General features: G+C 51.3%; 2 protein-coding genes across 5 annotated transcripts in view; both read right to left on the bottom strand.

Annotated features, from left to right (window-relative positions):
• The window catches only part of EVL (Enah/Vasp-like), a 146,133-nt gene extending 143,086 nt beyond the window's left edge, over positions 1–3,047 (bottom strand). Inside the window, exon 1 of the mRNA XM_080807647.1 lies at positions 2,805–3,047. Within this exon, the coding sequence (XP_080663773.1) occupies positions 2,805–2,809 (5 nt within the window). The 5' untranslated portion in view covers positions 2,810–3,047. The remainder of the gene's footprint in view (positions 1–2,804) is intronic.
• Positions 3,048–20,423: 17,376 nt separating this feature from the next.
• Positions 20,424–25,702, bottom strand: part of EML1 (EMAP like 1) — a 176,121-nt gene continuing 170,842 nt past the window's right edge. For all 4 annotated transcript variants that reach the window (XM_080808139.1, XM_080808141.1, XM_080808138.1 and 1 more), the window contains 3 exons: positions 24,623–24,718; positions 23,105–23,235; positions 20,424–22,454 (listed from right to left, as the gene is read on the bottom strand). In XM_080808139.1, coding sequence (XP_080664265.1) covers positions 22,329–22,454; positions 23,105–23,235; positions 24,623–24,718 — 353 coding nt within the window. In that variant the 3' untranslated portion in view covers positions 20,424–22,328. The remainder of the gene's footprint in view (positions 22,455–23,104; positions 23,236–24,622; positions 24,719–25,702) is intronic.

Raw genomic sequence — 25,702 nt, 5'->3', positions numbered from 1 at the left:
CCTCCTCAGTGGGGAGTCTGCTTTTCCCTCTGCCTATACCTCTGGCTTGTGCTGGCGTGCGCGCTCTCTCTCTATGAAATAAACAAATAAAATCTTTAAAAAACAAAATAAGAACCTCACCCTCAATTGATGGTTTAATAGATCATTTATAGCAGAAGAAAAAGAGATAAGTGAGGAGATACCCAGAATGAGGACAGAGAGACAAACAGAAAACACAGAAGAAAGGTTAAGAGACAGAAAATCCAATGAAAGATCTAACATGTTTAACTGGAGTCCCAGAAAGAGAGGTGAGATAGAATGGGGCAGAAGTATTATTTCATGTATTAATGGCTGATGACCTCCAAACCTAATGAAAAATGTTAAGGCCACGGATTCAAGAAGACCTAAGCACTCCAGTCATAAGTTAAAAAAAATTAAAAAATAAATAAAAAATAAAAGTCCCACCAGGAACAGCATAGAAAAATTGCTGAAAACCAAAGACAAAGAGAATATTTTAAAGGCACCCAGAGAAAAAGACTGCTTTCAAGAGAATGACAGATTGACAAGTGGCTTCTCAAAAGAAGTAATCCAAGTCAGTGATAATGAAATGTCTTTGAAATGCGTAAAGAAAACAATGGCAAACAAAGAATTCTTTCAGTACCTAAAAGGCCCTTCACAATGGAGGAAAATGTTCTAAAATTAGAGTGTGGTAATGGTTGCAAAACTCTGTGAAAATACTAAAAACCACGGAATCGTGTACTTTATTTATTTATTTTTTTTAAAGATTTTATTTATTTATTTAACAGGCAGAGATCACAAGCAGGCAGAGAGGCAGGCGGAGAGAGAGGAGGAAGCAGGCTCCCTGCTGAGCAGAGAGCCCGACGTGGGGCTCGATCCCAGGACCCCGGGACCACGACCTGAGCCGAAGGCAGAGGCTTTAACCCACTGAGCCACCCAGGTGTCCCAAAACCACGGAATCGTATACTTTAAATGAGCAAATTTTATGCTGTGTTAATTGTATTTCAATTAAGCTATTGTTTTTCTTTTTTAAAATTTAATTAAATTTAATTTTTTTTGTGTATTCCAAAATTCATTGTTTATGCACTACACCCAGTGCTCCATGCAATTCGTTCCCTCCTTAATACCCACCACCAGGCTCACCCAAGACCCACCCCTTTCGCCTCCAAAACCCTCGGTTTGTTTCTCAGAGTCCAAAGTCTTTCATGGTTTTATCTCACCCTCGGATTTCCCCCAACTCCCTTCTCCTCTCCATCTCCTCATGTCCCCCATGTTATTCCTTATGCTCCACGAATAAGCAAAACCATATGGTAATTGACTCTCTCTGCTTGACAAACACACAGTAAGAATCTGTCACCGCACACCTGCACTAAAGGAACACTAAAGGGTATTCTTCAGAGAAAAGAAATGGACCCAAATGGAAGTCTGGAAGATGACGAAGAAGGCATTGAAGAAATACGGGGAAAAGATGGCCTTTTTGATAATCAGTGCTGAATAAACGGTGCTGGTAACCCTTTTCCACAAAAAAATCAATTCCACAAAAAGTTACACACACACACAACTATACAAAGTCACACAAAAACAAATTCCAAGTGGACTGTGTAGATCTTAATTCGAAGGGCAAAACAGTAGGATTTCTGCAAGGTGTTATAAGAAGCAATCTTCTTTACTTCAGACTAGAACTACAAATTAGGAGAGAAAAGCCATGTAAGTCCCAAAGAAAAATGGGCAAAACATCTGAACAGGCCCTTAATAATAAACGAGGCTACCAAATAAACACGAGCATGACCTCATGGGTCGGCAGGAAAGTACAATCTAAAACCACAGCGGGATACACTTCGCACTCGGCAGGATGGCTAAAGTTTAAGACTGACAGTACCTAGTGCTGGCAAGGACGTGGCACACAAGAACTCTCAAACGCTTGCGGGAAGGAGGATACATCGGCCAAATGCTCTGGAAACTTGGTATCATCTATGAAATCTGAAGACATGTCAATCTTTTGACCCAGAAATTCCGCTGTTAGGTACGTCCCCGACAGAAATGAGTGCGCGGGGGACACAGAAGTGTATGCACGATGGCCAAAAGGCAGACCCAAGTCCAACGCCCACCGACAGGGGACTGGGCAAACCGCGCTGTGTTCACACAATGGGCTGCTACAGGTTAGCGAGCAAATGGATGAACGTCGAAGACAACTTGGGGGAAGGCAGACAGACACAAAAGAACACTCATTGTACTGCTCCGTTCACGTAAAGTTCACGAAACAAGCGAGGCGAAAGCACAGACACCGGAGGTGCGACGGGCTGTGCATCTGGAGGCCCAATTACCCAGAAAAAAGGCAAAGGGGTGATTACCCCGACCAGCGAGGGTCGCGACCGCGGGAGGAGGGTTCCGGCTCGCGGGCGCCGGCAGGGCTGTCTTTCTCGGCCTGACAGCCAGCAGAGCCCCGGCCGGGGGACGGCTCGGGCCGGGCTGCCCCGGGGTCCGGCACTGCCCGGCGCGCGAGAAGCCAGGGAGAGGGGGCGCGAGACGCGAGCGGCTGCGGGAAACCGCCGAAGCGGGGCTCGCGGCGCGGCCGGGGGGCGCCCGGGAGGGGAGGCCGAACGGCCGCGGCCCTGCGCCGCCACACCTGCCCGCCGGCCCGGCCCCCCGCCCCGCAGGTGCCCCCCGCCGCCTCCACCGGCCGCCCGCGCCGCCCCCGCCGCCCCGCCTGCTGTCCTCGACGCCCCCGCACCGCCCCCGAGGTGCCCCCGCCGACGCCCCCGCGCGCCCGCCCCGTCCTCTCCCGCCGCGCGGCTCGCCCGACTCACCTCATTGTCGCTGCCGGGGCGGGCGCGCGGGGCCGGGGGCGCGGCGCGGGGCGCGGGGCGTTAGCGGGGGAGCCGGCCCCGGGCGCGGCGGCTCCGCGTCTCGCTGGGCTGCGGGGGGCAGCGGGGGAGCATCTTCTCGGGGCGGGCGTCCGGGCCGCTAGCTGCGGAGACGGGCTGCGGCGGCGGCGCCTGACAGCTGGGCCCCGGCCCCTGCCATCTTGGCGGGCGCGTGCCCGGGCCGGCGTGTGCGCGCGCCGCCGGGGGCAGGGCGGGCGGCGGAGGGGAGGGGGCGAGCGCGCGCCGGCCCGAAGTCGGGGCGCCGGCCCGGGCGGGCGCGGGCGGCGCGGCGACGGGCGAGGAGGAGGCGGGGGGCGCGCGGGCGGGCTCCGCCGCGAGCCGGGACTGAGGGGGCGTCCCTCCGCCCGCCGCGGGGGGTGCGCGCGTCTGCGTCCCGCCGCCCCCGGCCGCCGAGGGAAGTGCGCGCGCGGCGGCCCGAGCCCGACACAAAAGGCGCGGGGCCCCGCCGCCCGCGCCTCCGGGAGCGCAGAGCCGAGGGCTGCGAGGGGCGGGGCGGAGCTGCGAGGGGCCGGGCTTCTGGGGAAGGAGGACCCGCGGCGGACAGGCCGGAGCTTCGGGGGCCGGGCTGTGGGGACGGGGCTTCCTGCGAAGGACGAGACGCGGGGGGCGGGGCTTAGGGCAGAGGGGGCGGGGGAGGACCCGCGAGGGGCGGAGCCGTGAGGGTGAGGTGGAGTCGTGGGCGGGGCGGGGCGCCAGGCCGGCACGTGGAGCGCAGAGCACCCCCCCGCCGCGTGGGGCGCCCCCAGCATCCACCAAGGGCGCTTAGTACGCGGGCGTCCGTGTGCGTGGGCCCGGGGGTTCCCTCCCCTTGTGCCGCTCCCCAGCTGCTCGGACGAAGGGGGCTGCCGGGATCCCTGGGGTGTCGAGGTCACCGACCCGTGAGCCCTCTTTTTGTAAATAGCCGGGTCTGGGACCGGGAGCCGAAGCTCTGGGGTTACAGCAACGCGTGGAGGACGTCCCCAGCCCAGGGAGCGCCTTCTCAGGCGCCCCCAAACCACACCTGTGAAAAATCGCAGCACAAAGTAGGTGCTCCCGGGTTTCACGGGTCGCTAAGTTCCCATCCTTCCTACAGGTTAGCGATCTTCATTGCTGGCTGGAAACCTTCCGGGGTCGCACTCCCCATATCTGAGTGGACGCAGATCGTCGTGCTTTCTCAGTTCTGCCGCTGAAGCTCCCTCTCCTGTCTTTCACAGTGACATGGAAATCATAGCTACCTTCTTAAAAACTGAGTCGAAACAAGAGCATATCACGCATTTGTCGGCGTTTGGGGTTTAGGGCGGGGAAGGGACGCTGTTTTACTCCTGGCCCGGATGAAGAGGCTCTGTGAGTTTTGTGGTTTTGCCCCCGGTGCAGGAAGTGGTGGAGCCGGTTCTCAGTCCAGGATTTCTCTGACTCAGAATCCCAGTGCCCGTTCGTTCTGGTTTGCTGCAGTTGAACGTGGTTCTCGCGGGGAGCAGGATGGCTCTCTAGGTGCTTACTCCCCTCCGTATCACCTACCTCTCCCTCGCCATCCACTTGTCATGAGTTCCTTAGGGACTGATTGTCACATTTTCCCTTTCTATTTGTTGGAGCTGGAGTCTTCAAACTCAAAAGGACACATTCGTCCCCTACTGCCCTATTAGCAGGTCCAGAGGGTTTAGGCTCCTTCTCACCTTATTTGTCCCCCTCATCCCAGGGTCAAGGTTGGCTCACTGCTACAGAAGAGACTGGTTAGACACTAAAGATGACTAAAATGGACAATCTCCAGGGCACCTGGAGACATGCAGGGGTGTTCTGTATAGGCAGTGTTACCCTTGGTCACTGCACATCTGACTGTGGGAGATACCACCCCAGGCCCCTGGGATATTGGCCGGTTTGTTCTCAGCTTGATTTATTGGAGCTCTGACCTCTCTGGTGCCTTGGAGTCTGATAAGTTGTTACTATCCTGTAACTGGAAAAGGGTCACCGGGCCCTGCTGGTAACAGATTTACTATAGAGCATTAGCACCAAAGGTGTGGGACATACACCTGTCGACCTTTCCTGCTAACCACCAATATCCTGGAACAATTAAGACAGGAGGACAGAGAATTTTGATGCTAGAAGGGAACTGCAGATCCTTCTGTTGGTAGGAGATGAAGGGGTTGGACCCCAAGAAAGTAAAAGGGGTCCCAAATCACTCAGTGAATTTGTAAGATCAGCTGTGGGGCTCCTGGAGAGACCACTTCCTAGATCCTGTGTCTGAGCCTCAGAGGGCTTCATGAGCAGCAGGAAGGGCTGGGGAGGACAGGTAGGGACCACTTGTGCTCTAAGATGAGGGCTGCTCCTCCATGAGTGGGTGTTGGTCGTGCTCACCCAGCCCAGGATGCTTAGGGAGGAGAACTCCACGTGTTGCCGCTCCACCGGCTGTGTAGACCTTTCTGAGCCTCCCTTTCTCACCCCACAGATGGGACTCCTGTATCCTTGTAGGCACGGCTGAGGAACAGCACAATGTAGGCTCCTCAAAAGTCTTTCCACCCTCCCCCTGCAGCCTCACTCTCGCCTCTCCGTCCCCTCCCCACTAACTATGCAAAAGTTTTTGAAACGAATCTACTTAGCATGTTTCCCATTTACTGAAAGAGCCTTGACTCCTTAAAGGCACATGAATTCATGTTTTACATTCTTCCGATAAAAAGAACATTAACATTATTTTTGACACATATGGCCCCCAAGTGATTTGTGTCTGAAGGTCACCCTTCCTCAGATTTGAAAAGATTGCTCACAAAAGCCAGCGACTTTGTGACACGTGATGGGGGGGGGTAGGACACGTAGCCAGGCTTACTACCCATGGGTCAACTGAAGACCCTCCTGGACTGGTTTTCCCACTTGTGGGGGAGGCAGGAAACACAGGCGTTCTGCTGTTAGCCCCAGCTAGTCATCGAGCCACAGACACGTAATAGAGCCAGGAAGCCCTCAAAGATATCTGTCTAACCTCCTGTCCGGAGGGTGAAACTGAGGCCTGGAGAAGTCACACAGGCCAGTGGATGAAGAGCCAGATGGACACATGTTCCTGCAGACCCCACGTTTCAAGAGTGCCGACGTTACCCCCTGCTCCCTCCCTGTTTCTTGAGGCTTTTCCAGACTGGGGGGTCACTGTTGAGGAACCGACCCTGTGCACCATCTTCTCTCTCTCTTGGTGTTGCCAAACAAAACCTCACTCACCCCAAATAATCAAAAGAAACACAGTTGTTTTCGATGATTCACCAATGAGACCATGTCTGGTTTATATTAACAGCAGAAGTCAATTACTGCTCCATGCCAGAACCCAGAGTGAAGACGCGCTTCTTTGAAGTGAAGACAACAGATGTCTCAGAGACCTTGGGGACCACCTGTGACACGGCACCTTTTTTTGAAAGTCTGCCTTTGCACCATTAACTTCATTGACCAACTCACTTATTACCAACAGTGTTTTCCTTGAATATAACACAATTCATTTCAATCATTCATTCATCCAAGGTTTTTGAGCACCTACGTATCTCGGGCTTGCTGATGCCCAGGACGCTGCCTCTGTCTACCTGGCAAACCATCTTCAACCCCCACTCACCTGTCACCTCTCTCTCAGAACCCTAAATACCCCCTTCCCCCAGGGCTTGCAGGCACCATCCTTCATACTGCTTGGAGGTTTGGGGCTTGGCCCCATCACACCTTCACCATCTCATATTGCAATGGTCTTTTTGACCTGCTGGCTCCCCCGCTAGACCGTGAACTTCATGAGGACAGCATGCAGGTCTTACTCCTCTTTTGACCCCACATCTGTTACAGCACAGAAGTGAGGAGACCCTGTTGTCTCTTTGCCCTCATCCAAGCAATGCCTGCAGGAGGGGTCATTTTGGAAATCCAAGCTCCTGCTTGTGCTCCTGTTCCATCTGGCAGGAAACAGAAATTACTTCTGGCCCATTTTACCTTCCCCGCACTCAAGGATGGCCCGTGGCTCATAGCTGGAGCTTCTCTTTTGACTCCACTCTCAGGCTTTTCAGCTCAAAAAGCAGCTCTCCTTAGAATCATGTTCCGCCCTCTTTGAAGGCTCAGGAAGAAGCAAGTCTTGGGAGAGGGGCCCGTGGTGGTCATGCTGGGGACGACTCCAGCTTCCTGCTGAGTGTCTCAAAGACCTGGACCAACCGAGGGGAAGCTTGGCCAGATGTACGCATTTTGGAGGGCTGGAGAGGAGGACCTTGAGTACCCTTCCTGCAGAGGGCAACTTCTTAGTGCCACTCTTTGCAATGGGAGAAGCAGATTGAGGACCCAGGTTGGAGCAGGCTTACTTTTTTGGAGGAGCCTGGAGCCAAGTCCTGCCATCCCAGGCTGCCCGAGTGTTTCCACTTAATTAAGTTCAGAAAGCTGAGCCAAGGGCATCCCTTAGGCCACCCTGGCCAGCTACCAAGGAGAGAGCTGTTGATCCTTTTCCCAGGAGCCTCAAGGCCTTTGGGAAAGAATGTCCATCCAGCCCCACCCTAGGGAGGCCCAACCTCCTTTGGGTCTTCCCAGTCCTGGAGATCAGGTCTCAGCTTGGGAGTGGGGGGTTGTCACCATCATCCCTGGGGAAGAGACTCCCTGGCCACTTCTCTCTCCTAGCTGTCCCACACTGCTTAGAGATCCTGACAGCCAGGCCTTTGGGGGGCTGAGGGGACCTGCCTACAATGGGGCTGAGAGGCCTGGGACTCTGAGCACACATTTTAGGGGACTTGGGAAATCTGAAGTCTTTGATCCTCTCACATGATGTTCTACCAAGAGAAAGAGAAGTCAGCAGGTGGCATGTCTAATGGAGGGGAATGATAGAGAAGTTACAAGAAGAGTCAAGAAGATCTTGCTTGAGAGCAATATGGGAACAAAAAGTGATTCTTAGGAATAAAAACATTATTTTCAAAATTGAAAATGTTAATTAGAGGTAGTAAAAAACAGAAAAGACACTGATCTAGAACAAGGGTTGGCACACTTTTCCTACAAAGGACAAGATAATAAATATTTTTGGCTTTTTGCAGGTCGTTCAGTCTTTGTCATAACTACTCCACTTGGCCATTGCAGCTTGAAGAGAGCCATAGCTAATCCATGAATGAATGGATGTGACTGTGTTCCAGCAACACTTTGTTTACAAAAACAGGTGGCAGGCTGGATTGGGTCTGCAGGCTGTAGTTTGTTGACTCGTGCCCTAGGAGATCAAACAAAAAATCTATTTCACAAAGCAGACGGAGTACAGAAGGAAGAAATAGAAATTATCATTGATAAAATAAAACACATAAATGATAGATTCAAGAGATCTGACTTCTCAATAGTTAGAATTCCAAAAGCAATGGTAGGAAAAGAAGTCATAATTGAGGACAAAATAGAGTTTTTAAGTCAAAAGAGCTCATCAGAAGACTGAATGCTTTTTTCTAAGACCAGGAACAACACAAGGTTATCTTTTCTTCCCACAGCTTTTCAATACTGTCCTGGAAGTAATTAGGCAAGGAGAGGGCAGGAAGGCATTCCACTGAAAAGGAAAAAGTAAAACTATATCTGCAGATGACATGATCTTGTGTATAGCAAATCTTAAGGAATCCATTAAAAAATTATTAAAACCAACAACTGAGTTCAGTTCCAAGATCAATATCCAAAAAGTCAATTGTATTTCCATATACTTTCTATGAACAATTTGAAAATGAAGTTGAGAAAAAAATTCTACTTCAAAACATTGAAAAATAAAATATTTAGGGATAAGCTTGATAAAAGAAGTGCAAGATATACACTGAAAACTACAAAATGTCACTGAAAGAAATTAAAGCAGACCTAAACAAATGGAAAGACATCCCATGTTCATGGACTGGAGGACTTGATATTGTACAGATGGCAGTACTCCCCAAATTGACTTAGAGATGCAGTGCAATTCCTATCAAAATCACCCCCATTTTTTTCCCCAGAAATTAGCAATGTGATGCAAAGACTCATTGGGAAATGCAAAAGATCTAGAACAGCTAGGATTATCTTGAAGGAGAACACAGTTGGAAGATTCATATTACCTGATTTCAAAATTTACAGCAAAACTATAGTAGTCAAGTACAGTACTGGCTCACGGAGAGAATTAGGTATAGATACAGATTGATTGATGGAATAAAGAGTCCAGAGATAAACACTTACATTGATGTGCATTTTGATTTTTAACAAGGGTGCCAAGATAATTCAGTGAGGAAAGAGGAGTCTTCAATAAATGATGCTGAAACAACTAGAAATCCCCAGGCAAAAGAAGTTTAATACTTCACATCATATGCAACAATTACCTTAAAATGGTTTGTAGAGGGGCGCCTGGGTGGCTCAGTGGGTTAAGCCTCTGCCTTTGGCTCAGGTCATGATCTCAGGGTCCTGGGATCGAGTCCTGTATCGGGCTCTCTGCTCGGCAGGGAGCCTGCTTCCACTCTCTCTCTGCCTGTTACTCTCCCTACTTGTGATCTCTCTCTCTGTCAAATAAGTAAATAAAATCTTAAAAAAAAAAAATGGTTCATAGACCTAAATGGAAGAGCCCAAACTATAAAACCCTTAGAAGAAAACAGCTGTGTAAATCTTTATAACCTTGGGGCACCTGAGTGGCTCAGTGGGTTAAAGGCTCTGACTTCGGGTCAGGTCATGATCCCAGGGTCCTGGAATCGAGCCCCACATCAGGCTCTCTGCTCAGCGGGGAGCCTGCTTCCCCCTCTCTCTCTGCCTGCCTCTCTGCCTACTTGTGATCTCTGTCTGTCAAATAAATAAATAAAATCTAAAAAAAAAAAATCCTTCTAGCCTTGGGTTAGGCTAAATTTTCCTAGCTATGATGCCAAAAATAAAAACAAAAACAAAGGGGTGCCTGGGTGGCTCAGTGGGTTGAAGCCTCTGCCTTTGGCTCGGGTCATGGTCCCGGGGTCCTGGGATTGAGCCCTGCGTCGGGCTCTCTGCTCAGCGGGGAGCCTGCTTCCCCCTCTCTCTCTGCCTGCCTCTCTGCCTACTTGTGATCTCTGCCTGTCAAATAAATAAATAAAATCTTTAAAAAAACAAAAACCAAAAACTAAAAAACAAAAAACAAGCAACCAAAGAAAAAACAGATACATTGAATTTCATCAATATTAAAAAATTCTGCTGCAGATAACACCATCAAAGTGAGAAGACAACCCACAGAATGGGAGAAAATATTTGTAAATCGTATCTCTGAAGAAGGTCTGTACCTAGAGTATATAATGAACGCTTCCAACTCCATAACATAAATGCCAATAAGCCAAGTAACAAGTGGGCAAAGGATCTGAGCAGCTACGTCTCCAAAGAAGATCTACAAGTGGCCAATAAGCATATGAGAAGATGCTCAATATCATGACTATCAGGGAGATGCAAATAGAAACTGCAATGAGATACCACTTTATGGCCAACAAGATGGCTATAAATAAAAAAAATAAGGAAGTAGAATAAGAAAGGAGAATAAGTAGGGTTGGCAGAGAAATTGGGACCCTCACACATTCTAGTGGATTGTAAAATGGTGCAACCACTTGGGAAAACAGATTAGCCCTTCTTCAACTATTCGACGCCGAGCTACAACGTAACCAATGAGTCTACTCCTAGGTACACACCCCAGAGAAGTGAAAACCTATGTCCGCACAATAGCGTGTACACCAATGCTCATAGCAGCATTGTTCATAATAACCCCAAAGCGGAAACAGTCCAGCTGTCCATCCACTGGTGAGCGGGTAAACAAAACGTGGTCTATCCATACAACGGAATATTATTTGGCAAGAGGAAACCGTGCAGTACTGGTTTATGCTACAGTATCGATGAACCTTGCAAATACGATGCTGAGTGAAAGAAACCAGCCACAGAAGGCCACATATCATACAAGTCGATTCATAGGAAATGTCTAGAAAAGGGGACTCTGCAGAGGCAGAAGTAATCAGCAGTTGCGGGGCTAGGGGAGCAGGGTGGATCTAGGGAATTACTACCTGTTACAAACTGGCCTGTGTTTCCCCCCAAATTCATATGTTGAAACCCTACCCCAGCACCTCAGAATGCATTTGGAGATAGGAACTATAAAGAAGTAATTAAGTTAAAACGAGGCCTTTAGTGTGGGCCAATCTGACTGATGTCCTTATACTGAGGGGAGATTAGGCCCCCCCCCCCCCAGAGACGCCAGGAACAGAGAAAAGGCCATATGAGGGCATCTCAAGAAAGTGGCCGTCTGTACGCCCTGGGGAGTAGCCTCTGGAAAAAAACAGCCCTGTTGGCCCCTGGCTCTGGGACTTCCAGCCCCCAGACCTGTGAGGAGATAAATGTCTGTTGTTTGAGGCCCCATGACCCCCTGCCCCCCGCCCCCCTGCCCCTGCCCTGGCCCGGGATGTTTTGGTTTGGCAGCCCCAGGAGATGAATACCCTGCCAGGGACTGTGGGGTTTCTTCTGGGGGTGATGAAGATATTCTAAAATTACATAGTGGAGATGGTTGCCCAGCTCGGCAGATATATAAGAACCACTGAATAGCATTCCTTAAGTGGGTGAATTGCATGGGATGTGAATTACATCTCAACAAAGCTGTTTGGAAAAAGAGAGCTCACCAGGTGTTTGGGAGGATTAGTGTAGAACGACACACATTTAGACACAGTCTGGTAGAAATGCCTGTTTTTCTCTCCCACACGGATGAGGCCCTCAACCAGAAAGGATTTCAGGCCTGCAGTTCCCTTTTCTCAGGGATCTGCAAACTTCTAGTTTCAAATTGCAAGTAAGAAGCCAGATAACCAGCCCGAGTCTCTCTTTACATGATGTATTAGCTTCCGGTCCCTGCCATACAGACGACCAAAGCTTGCTGGCTTCAAAAAACACACATGTATTCTCTTACAGATCGGGGGGTCGGAAGTCTGATGAGGGTCTCACTGGGCTGAAATCTAGGTGTTCGCGGAGCTGTGCTCGGGGGGAGAGTCTGTTCCTTGCCTTTTCCAGCTTCTAGAGGCTTCCTGCATTCCTTGGCTCGTGGTCCCTCAGGAAGGGCCGTCTGCAAAGCCAGCATCAAGTACGGATCAAGTCTGGGTCAGAGCATTCTGGCTCTGCCCTCACATCTCCCTCACCTCCTCTTTCCCCTCCCTCTGCTCTAGTTACACACCCTTGCAATTATACTGGGCACACCTGGGTAATCCGTGGTACTCTCCCTGTTTTAAAGCCAGCTGATTAGCAACCTTAGTTCTACCTGCAACCTTAATCCCCCCTTGGGCACGGAACCTACATATTCATGGGTTCCAGAGGTCAGGACTGGATATTTCAGGGTGGCGTGGGTGTGGGCATTTCGCACACAGGCAATCTTTTTTTCTCCCAGAAGCTGAAGGGGGTTTCTTGTTGGCCTTGGAGTTTGGAAATTTCACCAGGGTCCAGGGACACCCCAAACCACCATAAAAAAAAAAACAATAAAACTTTAGCTTAGAAATGTAAAAATACTCTTCAAGATAACTTTGAGCTGAAAGAAGAAATCAGTACAAAAACTATAAATTAATAAGAAATTAATGAAAATGAGAAAACGTCATAGCAACACTTACGGGATACAGCAAAAGCACACCTCATACATTTTTACTATACAACAGAGGGTATACATACGTGCTTAAAACACGACAAGATAAATAAAAAAATTATGAGGGGGAACTTATCAAGATGAAATCTGAAAATAACGAATTAGAAACATGAATCCTGAGAAATGAAAGTAAAATCCACTTCCTCAAGATGAAAGGAAATGGAAAACAGGCAAAAACTAAGAGTAAAAGACAGGAAAACAAAAGTATGGGGCGCTAGGCGTGAGGAGGGATTTATAATTACAGGGTGAGCGAGAATAAAATAACTGCATTGTTTTGCAGTGTGTATAACTGCAGGGTCATTGGGTTGCATTAATATAACATTAACATTAACTGACATTAATAGAACAATGGATAAGAAAATAATTACAAGAGAATATTGCTGTGGTTTTACTTCAATAAATTTGAGGATCGACATGAAATGGATGATTTTCCTGAGAAGCAAATCGGGGGGAATGCTGGTGTTTGGGGCACGGGGATGGCGAGTGCTGGGAGATGCGAGCCGTCTCTGGGACCCCCTCCTCCGAGGAGGACGTTCTTCTGCCCTGTGATTGGGGATGGCCGCTGAGCTGACTGTCAGCAAGACAGGTCACCAGGGAGGGGGGTAGGCGCGAGGCGGGAGGACCCGGCTCTGCCACCGCTCGCTGTGTGGCCCTTGCTGGGCGTGGACAGTGGACTTGGGAGACCCATGTGGCAGTCGGAGGTGGTGGGGGCGGGGTGGGGAGGAAAGGAGAGGTGGGTGGCATGTTTAGGGGGTGGACCAGGTGGAGGGTGTGGATACAGGATGAGTGTTTCTGGTCACTTCTGCCCTCTGACTGCTCCCGCCAAAGCAGGGACAGTCTCACCCACGCCACAGAGTGGATTTTCCTGTAAGATTTCATCCTTATAAAGCTGTTGCAGTCCAAAGTTTGAAAACCAGGTGATAGCCCCAACCCCTGGGGCTGCTTTCAGTCCTGATCCTTTCCCAGCATCCACTTGCTTAACTGAATGGCCTCTTAGAATTGTAAAGATGTTCATTATTCAGTCCCCCGACAGAGATAGGTATGAGTGTGTGTGTGTGTGCGCATGTGTGTGTTTTTCTTCTCTAAAAAACCACCACTTCCTTTGGAACATAATTTAAACTTGCCTTTCCCAAATGACCAAGAACTAGGCTAGCGCGTAGGGGCTGCTGGGCGGCGAGGCAGGCAACGGGTTTCCGCACACACGCCCGGCTTTCTCCCCTCAGAAGGACGAGGTTTACAGCCTTTAGGTAAAAATAGCTTCGTGCGGCTTGTGCCAGGAAGACATTTAGAAACGGAGGGAGGATTCGTTTGCTAAAAAAGAAAAAGCCTCCCAAATTGCTACCATAATTTTGGAATTCACTTCTGCAAAACCTATCAGGGGTCATAAAGATGTTTTTGCTCTTTTGCTCTCAAATTCAGTAATTGCACTTCTGGGATTTTGCCCTGAAGAAGCAAGTCTAACTAAAAAGAAAGGCTCCACGGACAAGCTGTTCTCCGTAGTGTCATTTGCAATAGTAAACTACTAGAAGCAGGAAAAGACACTCGGGCTTAAAGGCAAAGGTTTAGGAATCTAATCTGAATCCAAATGCTCCCCGTGGCCCCCCACGGCCCCGTCCATTTATGCCTCCACCTGACACTGGCTGGTAACCTGTCCATGCCAGACCCTGCGCTAAGAAAGACCAGGGTACGTGATACTGAGTGTTTATGCCTTGGGGAACTTACCACGGAAAGGGGACAGGCAGTAGACTCCACTTACAACTCAGTTTGACAAGGGGAGGATCCATGGGAGGGATCAGAACCCAGATGAGGCACTCCGGAAAGGCTTCCTGGAAGAAGTGTCTCTTGAGCTGTGTTATGAAAGTTACTGTGGTTGGAAAAACGGGAGGAAGAGCTTGTGGGCAGACGCACTGCGTGTGCGGACAGAGAAAAGCTCAGCCGTGAGAGCAGAGGGAGAGGGTGTTGCAGAATGGGGAAAGCAGGGAACAGGCCGTGTTTGCCATGTGGGGTGCTTTTTCCTAAGAGCCCTTGAAGGATTTTAAGTGAGAGAGTGATGCCTTTAGAAAACTCAGCCCGTCTGCCCTGTGGGGTAGGGCTGGTGTGGCTGTAGGCGGGGGGGCGGGGGGGGGGCGGCGGGACGCGGGTCGGGGTGGTGGTGATGCCACCAGCCCGGGCAGAGCCGTGCTGGTGGGAGGAGATGGGCACATGGGGGACGGCTCCTGGAGGGACAGGCAGAGTGGCGTGGTGGTTGGGTATGAACTCTGAAACCGGACTGCCTGGGTTCAAATCCCAACTTACTCGCTGTGTAGCCCTTAGCAAGCTAACCAACCTCTCTATTTTCCTCATTGTGGAAGGAGGATCCCTGTGGCAGGGTTGTTGGGCGTACTGCAGGGTCCCCGTGTGTGAGGTGTACCCAGCCGTGACCCGCACGAGTGAGGTGGTGCTGTTGGATGTGGTGCGGCTGATCCGGGCAGTGAGGCGGAGACAGGTGTCTGGATGGATGCATGCATTGCTGGCTTGGGCTACTGGGATCTGGGAGTCCAGGGTTTGGGGAAGGAAGTGGGTGAATTTGGTCTGGGGCGTGAGATGGCGGCACTCGTGGCTGAGCCGACAGACGGGTGCGTGAAGCTAAGGAAACGGACGTAGAGATGTGGATCTGAGCCTTATCCTTGTTGGAGAGGTGGCAGACCTTGTGAGCCGATGGGGTGGCCCATGGGAGGGGGCCCTGGCAGAGCCTGCAGCCCCGGGGACAAAGGCCCTCAGTAAGGGTGGCCTTGATTATCTTGTCTTGTCTTGTCACCGTCATCAGTGTGGGAGGACCGGACGGTCGCAGCAGCCGGTCACACAACCGATGGGAATTATTTATAACAAGTCTGTAATGACACTGGGAAATGCTTTCAAAGGTGCAAGAGAAAAGCAACATAAAACAGTATCCATGCACTACGTCAGCTACGGAAACACATCCGGAAATGTCTGCAGAGAAAAAATACGGGAAGGAGACGCACTAAGAACCTAGCAGCGCTACTTCTAGGTGGTGGGACATGGCAGGGTGTCTTGAATTTGCTATAATACATCTTATCATTGAAAAATACAGTAAACTTCATTTTATTTATTTGTTTTTTTAAAGATTTTATTTATTTATTTGACAGAGAGAGAGGGCGCACATGCACAAGCAGGGGGAGAGGCAGAGGAAGAGGGAGAAGCAGGCTTTCCGCCAAGTACGAAGCCTGATGGGGGCTCGATCCCCGGACCCTGAGATCATGACCTGAGCTGAAGGCGGAGGCTTAACTGACCGGGCCACCCAGGTGCCCCTAAACTTTATTTTATAAAAGGAAACAAACTAGAGCAGTGAGGCTCTGTCCCTGCCAAGGTCACGGCGACCTTGGGCAAGTCCCTGTTTTACAAGGGCTCTGGTTTCTGTGTTTACAGAGAAAGGGTCTTGCTGAACAAAACATTGTATCTTTCCTCACCATGTGCTCCCAGGGACTCTGCCTTGCAGACCGTCTCCTCCAGATGGCCACAGGCTTGGGTCCTCACTCTACCACTTAAATCTCTGCTCAAAGGCCACTTTACTGACTGCTCAGGCTCAAGTATCCTGCATCAGCCCTGACCCCTCCTGGGATTGAGCCCCACGTTGGGCTCCCTGCTCCTTGGGGAGCCTGCTTCTCCTGCTGCTGGTGTGCGTGCTCTCTCTCTCTCTCTCTCTCTCTCTGTCAAATAAGTAAAAATAAAACCTTACGGACGCCTGGGTGGCTCAGTCGTTTAAGCGTCTGCCTTCGCCCCAGGTCATGATCTCGGGTCCTGGGATCGAGTCCCATGTTGGGCTCTCTGCTCCACGGAGAGTCTGCTTCTCCCTCTGCCTGCTGCTCGCTCTCCCTGCTTGTGCTCTCTCTCCCTGGCAAATAAATAAATAAAATCTTTAAAAAACAAAATCTTAAAAAAAAAAAAAAAAAAAAGAACAAGATCCTCCCTTGTCAGGGGGGCTTGTTCCAATGCCCCGGATGGTCTTCGTCGGACCCTGATGGTCTCCCGCTGCGGATAGTATACATCAGGGAGGCTGAGTGTTCTCGAGCGAGGTGCCCAGAGCGAGATAAACTGGCCGGGAGCTCCAGAATAACAGAAAAGCACCCCTGTGCCTCGTCGCCCTTCTGAGTCTGGCCTTGAATCCCTTCCTATCGGGAATGGGGGCGGGGGGAGAGGAGGAAGTGGAGAATTGTTCGGCATCTGGGTTCCCTTTCACTTCTCTGTTATATTAAGCTTCTGCATGACTAACCTTCTCCCACAGTGTTTCCCAAGATGGTATGCCACGGAACATCGATCCTGGCCAATTATCAGCGTCGTGGGAGCCCAAGTGCCCAGTGCATGAGTATGGGAAACGTCAGGGTCAACAGGCTTCTTTGTTACGGAATTTCCAGTGTGTTACAGAGGCAACCTGTGCCCGAGTCTCTACCTACGACACACCGTATATAGTATGGGGCACTCCCGAAGTCATGCGGAGAGCCTGCACGAGCAGAGCGTCAGCCGGAGGACACTGGTGGGGGCGGGGGACACAGCTTGGGAGAACCTGGGACTGTCACCCAAGCAGCCTGGGGCAAGCTCCTCTTTCAAACCCTCTGCCTCTTCATGATCAAAGGGAGAGGGGGGGAGTGATGCTACCTCTCACAGCCGCTGTGCAGCCTTGTGGCCTGGTAGCAGACACTCGGCTGGTGCCCAGGGTAGAGACTGGGTAGAATCTTGAGAAGCGAGCAGGTGCGTGCCCTAGAAAACCAGCGGTCCCCCTCCCAGGCAGCGATGCCAAACTCTTGCTCAGATGTACAAGGAAACTGCAGGAATCCTGACGACAGCAGTTTGTGTCACCAGCTGTTGAACTGACATGTCAGTCCAGGAGCCAAGATCCAATGGAAGTGACCGTCTGAAGGTGCTGCTGGGTTATGGGCGGAACTTACCAAGGACGTTCCCAAGAGACCTCTTAGCCTCCCTCCTCCATGTTAGGGGTACAAAAGTGTCTGGCAGTAGAATTAAAAAAAAAAAAAAAGTCTCTGTAAGGGGGATTTCTTTGGGGCAAAGTTGAGCTGTTGATTCCAGCCCCCTTCCTCCCAAGAGGGAGGGGAGAGCTTGGTGGGTGGCCCCTGGGATTGGTGAGTTGATGGCTGAAAATCGAAAGGCAGGAGGTGGCTCTCAGCCAGATGTGCAGAGAAGGCTGTGTGTGGGGGAAGGAACCTCCTTCCCGCCAGTCTGAGGGTGCGGGGGTGGGGGGCACAGAGGTTTCCTCTGACCGAGGTAGAGAGCCTGGATTCTGCCCACAGGGCCTCCTGGAGTGGGGTGGGGGGCTCCCACCAAAAGAGGACTGGGGAGCGACTCCCGGTGATCAAGGCCTGCCGGGGGTGGGGGGGCGCGAGAGGCCCCTCATAGAACACCCTTATCCAGTGTAAGGGGACTCGGGGTGAGGCCGTCTGCAATGTTGGGGCTCCCCGAGATCCTCGAAAGCTCCCTGAGGACAGTCGCTTGAAAGGCCTGCCCCATCCAGCGAGTCGAAGTCCGATGGAGTCATGGAAGCATTCACCCTCCGGGCCTACGGAGGTCAGACCCCGGAGCGTCGTTCCATCCGGAGGAAGAGAAGCCGGCGCTGCTTTCCGCCACAAGGTGGCGCGCCTGCAGCCCGCGGAGCCCGGGGAGGGGGTTCGGGTCCAACCCAGCGCGGAGGGTTACCTTTGCCGGCCTCATCTGGCAGGCGCTGCGGCCCTTACTTTACTCTAAGCCCAGACAACCGTATTTGTTGGTAATTCGTCCATATCCTGAACTCAGGCAAATCTGTGTTCACGCCCCCCCAACTCTCACCGGCCAGCCAAGGTGGGAAGAAGCCAGGTCGGGTGACCCAGAAAGGGGGCTTCCCCAGGGACCAGGGGCAGGGTGTGGGGAGGGGCAGGGTGCAAAGCGGCAGTGAGCTGGGGGTCAGAGTGGGCTTTGGAGAAGGGTCCTGAGCTCAGCTGCACACGGGTGCTGAAGCCCCTGCTCGAGGCTTCGAGGTGGCCTCTGTATCCTGTGCTTTGCCTGGTTGGGTGGCATCCCCGTGTGGTGCTTGGCATGGAGACACGGCTGGTCTGACAGCTGGAGAGACCGGAAGGTGGACTGGGTATCAGACCATAAGGACTCACTGTTGCCGGTCAGTGGTGATGGTGTTACAGTGGTTACTGAAATAAATTGTGGGAGCTGCAGGCGGGGGGCATTTACAGGGGAATGACACGATGACTTGGACTTGCTTTGAAAACATCCCAGTCCTCTCTGTCGTCCAGATGAGCGGAGACAGAGGAAACAAGATTCTCTGAATGTGCATAATTTTTGAAGCTTGGTGAGAGGCTCTACTTCAGTGTATGTTCGAAATTTCCCATAAAGTTATATATACATATATATATGTGTATATATACATATATACACGTTATTATATATATTATATATATATTATATATATGTATATATATATACACTTTATTACTCTTCATCATGTGTATATATATATATATACACACACACATATATATATGTATATATAAAAACCAAAACCACAGTGAATCAGTACGTTTCTTGTCATTTTCACCAAACAGCTACCTCCCGGTTGTGCAGTTAGACCCCCTTTGAGGAGGCCGGAGGAGCTCAAACGTTGCTTCTTCTATGGGCTCTTCTAGAAGCCTCAGAGATCACACGATGGTAGTCTGTTCCCAGAGAACAGAAAACATGGTTAATGGGTGCAGCGTGTCACTTCTGGGCAGTGGAAGTAGTCATTCAAAAATTTGAGGGGTTAGGGGCACCTGGGTGGCTCAGTTGGTTGAGCATCTGACTCTTGATTTCAGGTCGAGTCATGATCTCAGGGTGGTGAGATCGAGCCCTGTGTCAGGCTCCATGCTGGGTGTGGTCCTCTCTCTCCCTCTTCTCTGCACCCGCCCCCTGCACTCTCTCTAAAAAAAAAAAAAAAAAGTTGGGGGGTGGGGAAGATACGTGTGTGAGCTCTGGAGTGAGCCTTCTCTTTGCAGGCAGCCAGTGCTCCTCTGGGTGCCCTGGGACTCTGAGTACCCCTGGCTGGGGCAGAGGCCCTTTCCTCACCCGGCTGGACCAGCTTCCCGTGATCTCGGCCACACCCCAGTGTCAGACATGGCGCTCTTCTGTGGCACCGTGGCACCTGCTGCTGGACTTCCGTCCTGAGCCTGCTAGCCAAATGCCTATGCTTGCCCTTGCACTTGGATGTCACGGAGGCCCCTCACCTCGCTTTCCCCTGCCCCAGGCATCATCCACCTTCAGACTCGCAGTGCTCTGCATCTTGGCCAATGGCACGGCCATCGGACCACAGAATGGGGAGCGGCCCGAACCGCACCCACGGTCCATAGGCGGTCCTTCACCTGCCAGCACGCCTCCCCCCGAAACTTCCCTCGGACCAGCCCTTCTTCTCCGCACCTGCCGATTGCAGCCTGGTCGCCGCTGTCAGCGCCTCACAGAGATTAGTGTCACTCTTCATAGCCCAGCTAAGCTGACACGGCCTCGGGCCACTGGGAGGAAGAGGCCTGGCAGCCGCCCTGGCCCTGCTTCCGGGCCTCTTGTCCTAGCGGAGTCTTGGATCTTGGAAGGTCGTTATCTCAGAGTCCTGAGGTCGACCCCCACCACGGGCTCTGTGCTGGGTGTGGTGCCTGCTTGAGATTCTCTCTCTCCCTCTCCCACCCCAAAAATAAGTAAATAAATAAAATATAGACAAATATGAACAGTAGTAGTTTATATAAATATCCTTTTTCCTTTATGAACCTGGAAAACGGTGGAATTATATAGAAATAAAAGTAGATCTTATAAGATCAATAATGGGTCCCTTTCCCCTTCCTTGATCTGGTGATTCCCCTAATTATTAATGTAAAAGTAATTGTTTTTGCCAGTATTACTTAGCCAAGTAAAATAACACCTAGGTATGGTAATTAAGCTGAATTTTTTTTTTTTAAGTTTTTAGATTTTTTTTAGAAACTCTAACCCCAACATGGGTCTTGAACTTATAGCCCTGGGATCAAGGGTTGCATGCTCCTCCAACTGAGCCAGGCAGACACCCTTCAGCTGAACTCCTTTTTTTTTTTTTTTTTTAAAGATTTATTTATTTTAGAGAGAGAGAGAGAGCGCGAGCATGAGCAGGAGGCACACAGGGAGAGAGAGAATCCCAAGCAGACTGCACTGAGTGCACGCGGCGCCCCATGTGGGGCACAATCCCATGACCCCAAGACCATGACCCAAACCGAGACCAAGAGTTGGATGCCCAACTCACTCTGTCACCCGGGCGCCCCTAAGCTGAGTTCTTTACAGCCCTCGAATCTGATGAATGCTCACATACTGTATGCTAAAGTCCCATTTGCAAATGACCCAGGTGAGAACAACAAAAAAATATGTCTATGAAACAGAATATAGTGTGAATCATGTCTAATTTTAAATATTTTAATTTATATATTTTCATGATTATAGGTCAATAAGAAATCCTTTTCAGCTTTAATTTCATTATAGAATATATTTGATAAGGATACATACAAACAGATTCATCTTTAATACACGTCTCTACTGGTGGCCCGCACTCGCGCCGCACGCAGGCTGGAGATGGGACAAACGTGCCTCCAGATGTGCTTAGTCAGCCACTCTGGACAACCAGCGCCGTGGAGTTCAGGTAATTCCATTCATTTACTTGCCTAGAACAAGTAGAAATCTTTAGTGTTTGTTTTTAAGTCTGTTTATTACTCTTCTATTTTTAAAATCTGAGATACATTCCCCAATGTAAACAATACATTTCAATCTGTCGCACAATCCAAATGGATAAGGCCTTCTTGACAAACGTACGCCACCTCTGTTTGACTCGTCAGAGTGCAATCTTATTTTGTAGTGTAGAGAGCCATCCACGCACAAAAGACAGGAAAAGAAGCTGCCCTTGGCACCCGGTGGAACCTTCCAGACTTCTCCCCGCCGCAGGTTTATTGTACACTTCAGAGATACTGTTTTGACTTGGTCTACTTGGTCTTAGAATACAAATATACAATGTCCGTAAGCATAAAATAGTAAAGCCTAGCCTTACGTCTTTAGGATGAATTTCTACAGTCCTATACAATACCAGATCATGCCGACTCGTAGACGGAAGAAGGTGGCTTAGATGTCTCCACCGATCCTCCGGGCAAGCGAGCGCGGGACAGAAGGGAGTGAGGCGGGGGCCCACACTGGGGTAGGCGGACAGTGTCACTGAGACTCTACGGTGCCTGCATACCGTGCTGCAGCGCGGAAGTTAACCTGGAGTACCATCTGCTGAACGCAAGACGACTGCGACCCTTTTCTCGCCAGCCTCCCGGAGGCAGGACGGAAGGAACCCTCGGAGAATGTCACCAAATAAAGCCACATTTGCGTTTCCCGATCCAGCTGTGCAGCTCAGTCCTCCTCGCTCTTCTCCATCGCGTTATCCCCTTAGGACCGATTAATCAATAGCGATCCCAATTCAGTACCTCATTCTTATCATAAATATTTGACTTAGCGAGCTAGGTGGGGAGAGAGTAAAGCTTATGTACAATATTTTAAAAGGCATTTCTGTGACCATTTTTGAAGGGTTCGTAGAAAAGTTACGAAGGATATACCAGTCGCTTCTGTTGATGTCACCATAATGTAAACCCTGGCATGTTTTTTTTTTAATATGAAATGTGCAGTGTTTTATATACTGTACAACCAAGGAGAACCGTGAACCGCTGCTCTGGTGTGATGCTCACTGATTCGCTAAGCTAAGGTAACTGGTAGAGGGAGTGGTTTTCCTGAGGTTTGTCAGAACTTCTCAGACAGAACAGAAATCACAGTGGTGGAGCCTAGCACGAGTGCCTGCCCCTGTTCTGCTCCCCGCACTTCTTGCTGGACTAAATGACCCGCCACTGCATGATGCTCGTGTCCTTGCCGCCCGTGGAGATGAGGTGGCTGTCGCCACAGAGAAAATCGACGTTGGTGACGTGGCTGCTGTGCCCACTGTATACGTGGCTCGGAGCCTGGGGAAGAATGACAGAGAAAGAGCTTAACGCAGAGTGTCCTATGCGGAGTCGGAAAGTCCTGGAATTCCACGCTCGTTCTTCCCTCCCGCAGCAGCTCTCACACGTGCACCTGCTTCGTGCACAGGCGCAGTAGGGGCGTGCCAACAAACCGCACAGAGGCCCTCCCTGCAGCCCGAGAGTCTGGCCTGGTGGGGGGACAGAGACGGGCAGGGGACACGTCAGGGCCCGAGTACTGTACCAGGCCTGGGACCGCCCAAAGGAGGGACCAACCAGGTGCCCCGGGTAGAGGGGGCAGGCGAAGGGCTTTAGGTCTGGGAAGGACGGGGCAGGGTGATCGAGGCACTGGTGTTGGCTCAGCTCCAGCAGGGCTGGAGCAGAGAGAGGCTGGTGGGGGCCGTGAGGCCCATGAAGGAAGCCACAGAGGTGGACAAGCCAGCTCGAAGGGCTCTGTGGGTGGGGGTTCTCCCCAGAGAGCAGTGGGGAGCCCAGAAGAGCTCCAGGCCAGCGGGATGACAGGGTCGTGTCTGCGCACGAGACTGGCAGGTTCATGCAGGCGGCCTTTCTAGCCAATCACCAGACCGCCAGGTGGGGCCACGACGCACGCGCCCCGAGGGCAGGGTCCCGGGGGGGTGGGGGGGAGACCATACCCTGAACTGTGAGCAAGGATAAGAGAACAGGTGCACTTTGCCGAAGTCGTCGCCGGTGGACAGCAGCTTCCTCTCATGGGCCCGACACACGGCGTTGATGTCGGTTCCGTCAGAGCCCTCCGGCCACACTCCTGAAATGAAGGCCACAGACAGGGCCCTGAAGTCCGGAGACACCGCGGCACGCTGCGCGGGGCCCGCCACCGAGCTGCCACGGAGATCAGGTCGCCCGGAGTCCCTGGCTCTCGAAGCCGGGGCCAGCTCCCAGCCTGCCCGTGATCGTCTCTGCCGCGGCAGCTCCCAGATCACTGGTCCCAGAGGAGAGCCACGGCAGGCTCTCTGGGCTCCCACGACTCTCAGGGGCCCCTTCCTTCTGGACTCCACAGCACAGAGTGTGCCAGAAACCCTGGCTTGGGACCCGATGCCTTTCCTTTATTCCCAAAGCATCTGAGGGGAAGCTGACCAGTCCTCAGCCTACAGGTTCCTAACTTTTGGGTTTTTTGGGGGGAACTCTATGTGAGTCTTTCCAAAGAACTGTTTAACCCTGTATGTGCCTTTCAGGTTTTGTTTTGTTTTGTTTTTTTTTTTTTTAGATTCTCTTTATTTATGAGAGTGGGGTGGGGGGAGCAGAGGGAGAGGGACAAGCAGAGTCCTCGCTGAGCATGGAGCCTGAAGAGGGGGGCTCGGCGGGCTCGATCCCACCACCCTGAGATCATGACCTGAGCGGAAATCAAGAGTCAGCAGATGCTCAACCGACTGAGCCACCCAGGCACCCTCGGTGTTTCTTGGTATCTGTCCCCTGTGCCTGCTCTGGTGGCATCCGGCAGGTGTGGCGTCTGCCTGCCATGGGTCTGGAGCCTGGCTGGGGCTGGGCGGGGGGGCGGCAGTGTCTGCTGATCATTGCTCTGGGAGACCCTTTTTGGTCCCAATAACTTTGCATCTGAGACAGCGGACTGTACATCTATTTCTCAACTGGCAGATCTAGAGTAAAGCCAGGAGTTCCTAGCATTTATACCAGAAAATGATAAATGCCAGCTCTAAAGAGATTTGTGAAATTCTGACCACCTTACTGACTTATGGTCTTACATAAAGAGATGATAAATATTGTCTTTTCTTTTCTATTCTGCGACACTGTGGTAATTTATTTTACACCATTTATAAATGTATTCCAATCTCAACTTTACAGGAAGTGAAAAATTTAAAGAACCCAAAAAAAATATAACAAATGATAAATAGATTGAGTGCCATCTGGCCTATCTTTCTAGGAAGTCTGGCACGACCTCATAGAAGATTCTAGAATGTTATCTCAGGACTCATTTCATACAATAAGGGTTAAACCTCTCTCTGGTTCTTGCCTGGCTGTTCCCCTGGGAGCAGCAGGGAGCATGTCCTTGTAGGGTTCATGTGGCAACAGAGCAGATGGACAAAACCGGTGACCATGAGAGCTCGTAACTATTAGAGAAATATTCTAAAAGTGGATACACGTTATTTTGAACTGAATGAAAGCTTCAGAAAACTTACCAAAGACGTGGAACCCCAAAGTGCAGGTGTAAGTAGCCCACTCAATGTCTCTCGTAGTTTCCACACTTACGACTTGCTTACAAGCAGAGGGAACCCCTGGAACGAGCAGATCCAAGTCTGGTGACGTCTGAGCCAAAGGCCCCCCCCCCTCCCCTGAAAAGGCTGGCCCTTAGAGCCCTGTCCTGCCAGCGACAGAGCCCTGTGGAGTGGGACCCCTTCCGCTTCCCAGCCCCATGGGAGCTGGGCTCATGGCTGCAATTGCGCCCGAGCTCTGGGCCTCCGGGCACCACTTCCCATCCGTCTCCCTCTTTGGGTCTGTTTCCTGCACTTTGGCTTCTCTTTGACCATCCACAGGTACCCTGGCCTCCAACTGCTCAGTGTCTCCCTCCCCCGCTCCCCCACAGAGCCCTTGAACAGCTGTCACTGGCTGTCATGTCAGGCCCCCCAGCTGTCCCCCAACACACAGACACACACACACACACACACCCTTTCAGCCCGGGGTTAGGAGTGGCAGCTTATGGAAACCAGTCATACCCAGGTGATTTGACTGTTCCCCAAACGAGTTCTCACTCATAGAGTACGAGACTGTGTTTGAGAAGACTCTAGACCCTTGGCCTATTTCTGAAGTCTGTCCCACTGCTTCTGCCCTGTGTCAGGCGGCACCTTGGAGAGGGCAGGGAGGGAGGACCAGGTACCACCTGGCATGTGCTATTTCCCTCTTTCCTCCAAGCCAGCAGCTCCACCTGTCTGGGCTCCCCAGCAAGTGGACGGCTGCCTCCCTGTGCACTGGCTCTTGATGCCGTGGCCTCGTGTCTGAGCCCAGATTTCCTATCTATAAAAGGGATAAGCCTGGAGAGCTATGGATCATAAGAGAAAATGTATATAAACTTTTTAGTACCATCCTGCAGGCTGCACACGAGGCCCTCCTCTTGCCCCACGATCCCTGTGCTTAGCCCAGAGCTCAGCACACAGCAGGTGCGGGGCACATGTGTAAGGAGCCAGTGCATGGGGTGTGACCTGTGCTCCGGAAGTGCCAGCCTTATCATCCTCAGTGTCCTCAGGTCCTGCCCGGACAGAGAC

This window comes from Martes martes (genome assembly GCF_963455335.1).
Source record: "Martes martes genome assembly, chromosome: 7".
Classification (NCBI taxonomy): Eukaryota; Metazoa; Chordata; class Mammalia; order Carnivora; family Mustelidae; genus Martes; species Martes martes.
This window is presented reverse-complemented; position numbering and strand designations above follow the sequence as displayed.